General features: G+C 43.7%; 1 protein-coding gene across 4 annotated transcripts in view; it reads left to right on the top strand.

The window, feature by feature from the left end:
• Positions 1-6,967, top strand: part of GLI3 (GLI family zinc finger 3) — a 211,004-nt gene extending 204,037 nt beyond the window's left edge. For all 4 annotated transcript variants that reach the window (XM_087766885.1, XM_087766894.1, XM_087766901.1 and 1 more), the window contains 2 exons: positions 2,834-3,161; positions 4,341-6,967. In XM_087766885.1, coding sequence (XP_087623011.1) covers positions 2,834-3,161; positions 4,341-6,631 — 2,619 coding nt within the window. In that variant the 3' untranslated portion in view covers positions 6,632-6,967. The remainder of the gene's footprint in view (positions 1-2,833; positions 3,162-4,340) is intronic.
• The last annotated feature ends 873 nt before the right edge of the window (positions 6,968-7,840 follow it).

Here is a 7,840-nt window from a genome sequence, read left to right on the forward strand (position 1 = left end):
GACGATGATAATTTTTTGAGAACTTGAGGAAGCAATCAGATTTTAGGGGCTTGAGGTTGTTGGGTCATGGATCAAACTGAAGCAGGGTAAATTGACTTTCTTAAACAGCAGGAGGAGATCTTTTGGTAACATTTGATCTCTATTGTGATGTGTCCTCTTATGTTAATCTGATACTTAATTGAACTTGACCAAGTTCACCTAATTCCAATTTAACTACACTGAGCTGAATAAAGAGTCTCTGCAGGCCTTTTCACTGGTTTACCTTAATGTATTGCATTAAACCAGTGCAGCCTTGAACGCTCAAAGGACCTTATTCCATTTTTTGACATGCTATCTTAAATAAAGAAATTCTTTCATTTGCCTGCATTTCCTGTGCCATCCATCCTCTCCACAAGGGTTAAAACTAGTCAAGGCAGTCGGTCCGTCCTCTTCCACATGTGGGTCTACGATTCATCTGGACCCAGCCCTTGGGGACTACAAATACGCGCCCTCCAAGTTCTGCTCATGTTGTTAACCATGCTGCAATTCAAAGTGATTACTCATTGAAATACGAGTTACTGCTATATTGTGCCTAAGGCTTATGCCCAAACTGTGCGGTATTAATCCTGAATTCGGAAACTTCCAAGGGCCCAGAGTTAACTCCCGCTGAAGTCTAAAAGAGATCCTCTGCCGTCCTTGGTGATAAGTACCTTGGATTACAAAGGAACAAACCCCATTCCCCTCTTGCTTAGCCAGGTCAATCAGTAGCATTATTGAGGCATGTTGAGCGTAGGCGGTTTTAACATGAATAACATTTGCAGGAGAGGGGTATTAATGCTGATTGCTTACATAGTATTAAATATTTCTCACTGAAAAATATGTTCTAAAAACAATTCTGTATGTCTTGCTTTTCATTGCTTGTATGAATTAAGATACGTTTTCTGTTTTTCAACTAATCCAATGTCTTTTCTGTCTAATGCTCTTAAATGTCTCGTTCTAACTTCCTAAGGACAGTGGGTAATAAGGTGAGGGCATTTTAACTTCTCTGCTGTTTTTCTTATTGCAACGTTATTTATGTCTTTATTTTAGCCTTTTGCCTGTTGTCCAGTCATTCCTTCATTTAGTAATGTGCAATCCATCAAACTCATTCCCAAATGTAATGTGCTGTGAGCATTTTGCAATACTTGACATGTGAAAAATCTGGCTTATATTGGTGAAATGTCTTCAGAAATGTCTTCATACCTTCCCCTCTAGATGAGACATCCGTTTTTTTCTGCATTGCACATCTAGAACTGTATGGTCCCCATAATACAGTTCTTACTTCTGTAACCTACCTCACTGTGATCTTGACACGTGGCTACAAGAACAGGCTTCTGAGCATTAGTACTCTTCTTCCATATGGCATGGAGCTGTTGTCCAGAAGCACAAACTCTCTTCCGTGCAATAACAGTTATTTCTATTCTTGTCACCAAATCTGCCATGGCCAGGATTTGGAAATGAACATGCTCAGCATGGCCTCATAAATTCTAAGTATCAGCATTCAAGTTAGAAATAATAAAATAGTTATTGCATCTTAATGGACTTCTCAGGGGCATATGAAGCTACAGTACTGCCACGAATCTGTGTCTTCATTCACTGATGTTAAGAGTGAGAGCTGTCACCGCTACCTCAGAAATTCTAGCCAACGTTTGTCAGTAAAACGTGCAAAAAAATCACAGGCTGGCAGGGAAAAAAAATTCTAAAAACCCAAGAAAAACCCCAAAAGTGAAATACATGAAACTGTTCTTGGGAGCAAAATGATACTGCATGCCTCACAGATTTGTGATCGCACTGATACAACCTACATTAATTTATTACATCCAGAGACTTCAGTCTGTCTTGCTGTCTGTTTTGTCTGTCAGTCTATCTGTCTGAGTGTTTCAGTTTCTCAGAGAAATTTTCCCATTCTTTTACAAGAACTTTGTGAGTATGAAAAAATAAATCAAGCCCGTGTTTCCCCACAGCAAGAATTTTACTAGAGCAGGAGGGAACACTGTCTGTTAAGAAGGAAGAAGCTACTGCGGAGGTTTATATCCCTGTAGATTAGCAGGCTGTGTACTGTGTACTTAAATTCTTAATTTTAAATTCTTAAATTCTAATGAAGCCAAGGATTTGATTCAGTAGATCATCGCCTTTTTGGTTCAGGGCAGAGATGGTATAAGGTAGAGTGTGCTGCTAGGGTCACAGGACGCTGATAATATGATACGGTATTTTTGCACTGATGCTTTGTCCCTGTTGTATTACATGCCAACACTTCAGGCCAACCGCTGCTCGTAACAATGAGCCTTAAGCTTGGAAAATACTTACATTCTTTAGCCACAAGTCTAATTAAAAAAACCCAAATTCCAGTGTTGTTGGAGTCTTGTTTGTTTGTTTGCTTGCTGCAAGCCTAGCAGTGTAAATTAGACCTCGTAACGTGGCTGAGTTCTTACTTGGTTTATTGACCTGCAGTTTCAACTGGGAGGAGCGCATACCCAAAATAGAGTATCCACACCTACATGCTCACGAGTGACATGAAATGATAGATACAATTACAGGAATAACTGAAATAAATGTCTCGTGTAGATACAATGTATACTATTAGCAAGATCTTAAAGAGGATTTTAATCTTGAGTTTTGCAATGGCATTCATTGCAGTTAAAATCAATATTCTAGAAAGCCTCTTAATGTACGATCACCATCATCATTTAATGCTAAACTTTTCTTTACGTTTGGGTTTCTTTGGCTCCATTTAGGCCCGCATTTGCTGCAAGTTCTTTGTTAACATTGTTTGCTTAATCCTCACGTTCTTTTGTTTCTTTCTTCACTCCAACAGACATCTCAGCCAAGCCCTGGTGGTCAGTCTACATGCAGCAGCGAACAGTCCCCCATCAGCAACTATTCCAACCATGGGATCGAGCTTACTCTGAGCGGTGGCGGTAGTGTAGGAGACCTCAGTGTCATCGATGAAACCCCAATCATGGACTCTACCATTTCCACAGCCACCACAGCACTTGGCTTACAGGCCAGGAGGAATATGACAGGGACCAAATGGATGGAGCAAGTGAAATTAGAAAGGTTGAAACAAGTTAATGGAATGCTTCCAAGACTGAACCCCGTTCCACCTTCCAAAGCCCCGACCTTGCCGCCTCTCATAGGAAATGGTGAGATACACATAGCGGGAGTGATAACACTTTTTGTTGTTAAATTCGTTGCTTGCTAGCACAATCTTGCAACCCTTGCAAAACAGTAGTGCAGCTTATGAAACTCAGCAGCCCTGAGAATGGTTCATAAATTGATCACTTTTTGTTTATCCCCTGATTACGAGTCCTACCACCCACCCTGAGAGAAGTCAGATAGATAGTCCCATGTTTTACAGAACAGGGGCGAGCAGGGGAACCCTGCATCACGTTTGAAATATTCCCTACAGTTAAAGGTTTGGACCCAAGATCATCATAATCCTGTCTTGTTTTGAGGCAAGGCAGATGAAATAAATACCTGCCAGTTTGTTGTACGGGAGTCTTTCAGATGAGGCCTTAACGAGGCACCCTTTGCACAGATGCGTTGGGCTGCCCTTTAAATAAACTGTTTCCAGACATATAAGTAATCATATCTACAGATACTACTGCTCCAAAGGGCAGATATCCATGAATGGGAGCAAGGCAAGATCGAACCCTGAAGATCCATAGTTGTTTTCGTGCAAGCAGCTGCTCGTTGCCCAAATGTACGTCCCTGCTGCCTATACATTGTCTACAGCGTGCCTATAGGTTTCTGCACTCCACCCAGCAGTGACAGCCCAGGTTTTCTGAAACCCATTCAATCGAAAGAAACTATGTAAATTAAGAAATTTATTCTGTTTACCTAAAAACAAAACAAAACAAGGAAACCAGCAAAGATGTTTTGCAGTTGTTAGGACTTATTTCAAGAATATTTCAAGAAGTCTTAGAAATGACCTTGAATAGCCTCCAGTTTGTATATTTTGCTATTCCACGCAAATGCCTGTTCAATTATATTTCGCCTATAAAAAGCTCCCTTATGAATGTGTCCTTCTGGCACATCAGTCAGCATAGCTGCACTGCAGGCCAGAGGACTACACCAGCTGATGACAGTTTGTGGCTGTGGCCTATAAATTTTGTGCTGGGATTCACACTGAAATGTTACCCTTGAGTCTCTGAATTAGCATTTAACCTAAGGACACAGTTTTTATCCCTACTTCTTTCAATATAGAGCACTGCTATGATTTCTGTGATGATGCTCTATACTTCCCTTACTTCTTTACTGGGTGTTTTCTGTACCGGTTTCTGGGAGATGCCCATTTGTTTAACTGTGAATGTTACCTCCAGGTACCCAGTCGAACAGCAGCTGCAGTGTAGGAGGATCCATGACAATTCTGCCGAACAGGAACGAACTTTCAAGTACAGACATCACTGTGTTGAACATGCTGAACAGAAGGGACAGCAATACTAGCACAATCAGTTCAGCCTACTTGAGCAGCCGCAGGTCTTCTGGAATCTCACCTTGCTTCTCCAGCCGGAGGTCCAGCGATGCCTCCCAGGCGGAGGGAAGACCGCAGAACGTGAGTGTTGCAGACTCCTATGACCCCATCTCGACGGATGCCTCCCGGCGCTCCAGTGAAGCGAGCCAGTGTGATGACCTGCCAAGTCTTCTCAGCCTCACCCCGGCCCAGCAATACAGGCTGAAAGCTAAATATGCAGCAGCTACTGGTGGACCCCCACCAACTCCACTGCCTAACATGGAGAGGATGAGCCTCAAAACAAGGATGGCACTCTTGGGTGACTGCAGGGAGTCCGGAGTATCTCCGCTGCCTCCAGTGAATGCCCCTCGAAGATGTAGTGACGGTGGGGCAAATGGTTACAGCAGGAGGCATTTTCTGTCTCATGATGCTCTAGGAAACGGGACGAGGAGAGCCAGCGATCCAGTACGAATGGCCTCTGACAACCTCTCTGTCCCTAGAGTCCAGCGTTTCAACAGTCTTAATAGCTTTAACCCTCCTGCTTTGCCTCCATCCATGGAAAAGCGCAACCTCGTTCTTCAGAACTATACCCGTTCTGAGGGTGGCGTCTTCCGCGGCTTCAGCTCCCCCTGTCCTCCGAGCATCAGCGAGAACGTCACCCTGGAGGCTGCTACGATGGAAGCGGGTGGCAGTCTGAATGATGAGGATCTCCTGCCAGATGACGTGGTTCAGTATCTGAATTCCCAGAACCCAGGCATGTACGACCACTTGTTGAACAATGTCCTAGACAGCAACAAAATGCATCACAGCTCAGTGTTAGGAAACAACAACCCCAGCAACTTTGACCAAGCCCCTCCACCGAGCAGTCAGCAGGCAGGCTCCGAGGCAAACAAGAGCGACTTGCCCATTCAGTGGAACGAAGTAAGCTCAGGAAGTTCTGACTTATCTCCTTCCAAACTGAAATGCGGTCAGCGCTCAGCGGTGCAGCAGACTCGGGCCTTCGGACTGTATAACAATATGATGGTTCAGCAGCAGAACCTGGAGAGAAGCAACGTGGCCCAGCAGAACGGCTATCAGAACCTGGCGGAAAACAACGGTTCCTACGGTTTACAGCAAAACACAGTTCTTGGCAGCGGGGCCGGTAATTCTTTCAGCGTGCAGCCCAATAAGCCTTACAGCGAAAGCATCGGCAGGCAAGCAATGATGTCTGGAGCAATGGACAATTCCTGTGGCATGGCAGTTCAAGGGCAGAAGCTGAGAAGCAGCAACATGCCAGTGAGTGGGAACCAGCAAAATTTCGGCCATCCCATGGCATCCAGCGATCAAGCCACCGGTATGGCAAATGGGATGCAGAACAGGAATATGATGGAACAGGAATATTTGCAAAACCAACTAGTTGGAGATGGCGTTCATTACCAGGGAGTCAGTCAGTCTGGTCAAATGACACTAGGGCAAGTTAGTCCTACCTCACAAAGCAGCCTGTATCAAGGGCCGCAGAGTTGTCCACCAGTGTCTCACACCATTGGTAGCCAGCCTTCAGGTCTGTTGGTGGCCAAAAGTTACCAGCCGTGCTCTAATTACAGCAGCAACAGACGGCAAAATGTGTTGAGAAACAACCTGGCACAACAGCAAGGACACGTAAGTGATGGCAACCAGACGTACAGGGTAAATGCCATTAAGATGGAGATGCAAGGTCAATCACAGCAGTTCTGCTCTAATGTGCAGAATTACTCTGGTCAGTTATATGACCAAACCACGGGCTTTAGCCACCAAGCTATGAAAACAGGTTCTTTCTTCGGTTCGGAAGCTAACTGCCTGCTGCAGGGGACTGCGACTGCAAACTCATCCGAGCTTCTTTCCCCGGGGGCTAACCAAGTGTCGAGCACAGTTGACAGCATTGACAGCAACAGCCTAGAGGGTGTGCAGATTGATTTTGATGCGATCATAGATGAAGGGGACCATGTCAGCTTAATTTCGGGAGCCCTGAGCCCGAGTATCATTCAGAATCTCTCCCGCAATTCCTCACGCCTCACCACTCCCCGAGCGTCTCTTACATTCCCAGCTATGCCCGTGAGCACAACCAACATGGCTATTGGGGACATGAGTTCTTTGTTGACCTCACTTGCAGAAGAAAGCAAGTTTCTTGCTGTTATGCAATAGACATGAAAAAAAAAAAACCCCTTAGGAGATAACAGATGAAAAAAAAGACTCGTATTTTTTAGTTGTGTATGTATTTTAGCAATCTCATCTCACCTAAATGGGATGTGTTTCAAGTATATTCCTTTTATGGAATAAGGACTCTGAAAACCCTAAAGTGTTCTAGGGAGAAACTGTCTTCCATTTCAGTTTTGAATCAGTATTGCTACACCCGTTCCCTCCCTCTCTCTTTTCTCTCTCTCCCCCCCTTTTTGAATGTCTGTATGCTTCCTTTTTTTTTAAATTGTAAACCAATGTAAACGTGTGAAGTGCATGTTTTTGTTTTGTTTTGTTTTGTTTTGTTTTGTTTTGTTTTTAAAGAAAGGTCTGATGAAATGACTTTGCAATTTTCTGTTACTCAGAAGAAACTAGACCTTGTAAAACTGTTGCAGTTTTTCCCCCTAAACATATAGGCACAAAATAAGCAGGCACAATGTAAAGTGAGCATACAGGGACGAAACCCTCTCTGGATGCATTGGATACGTCGCACTGAGGTGGACAACCCATTTAGAAATACACTGCCATCATACCCCTAGGCTGTAGTTTCAGAGTCGGGGAGCACATGAAATTAGGAGGTTCGAGCAAATAAGAAATGTAAAACCATCAGCCCTTCCATCCCTAGCAAATGTTGAAGGTTTTTGTAAACACACACACACACCGAGATGTCACTGCCTTGCGTAATGATACTGAGATTGTGTCATGTTGAATCCATTTCAGAGGAAGGAGGGGACCAGAAAGCTATTCTTAGTCCAGCTCTCTTGTGCAGTATTTGCTAGTCTGTTTTTCAGCCTTCTTTTTTAAATGACTGGATAGTAAAATTATGTGCATGGTTGGTGATTTGGGTAGTCTGTAATCCCTTCATTGCATACCACATTGGTGGAGAGACGATCAGGGTCTTACGGAGTATTTCATACAATGAAATAATGAAATTGCAGTATTCCATACTGGGGACTTTTTTCTTTTTTTTTTTTTTTTTTGTTAGTGCAAATAGTTGAGATGTAATTTGCTGAGCCACTGGTTCTTATTCACAGTAACAGTTCCTTTGCCAGGAGAACTGTCTTGTACATCCCTTGTAGCACATACACCCGTGTGGATGGATGGGATGTTTTAATATAAGTAAATGCCCATTGACATAACACACAGTCATGGCTTCAGAACCATCACAGTCACAGC

The sequence above is a fragment of the Nipponia nippon genome, unplaced genomic scaffold (genome assembly GCF_047370975.1).
Source record: "Nipponia nippon isolate SJK-2023a ecotype South Korea unplaced genomic scaffold, ASM4737097v1 scaffold_1, whole genome shotgun sequence".
Taxonomy (NCBI): Eukaryota; Metazoa; Chordata; class Aves; order Pelecaniformes; family Threskiornithidae; genus Nipponia; species Nipponia nippon.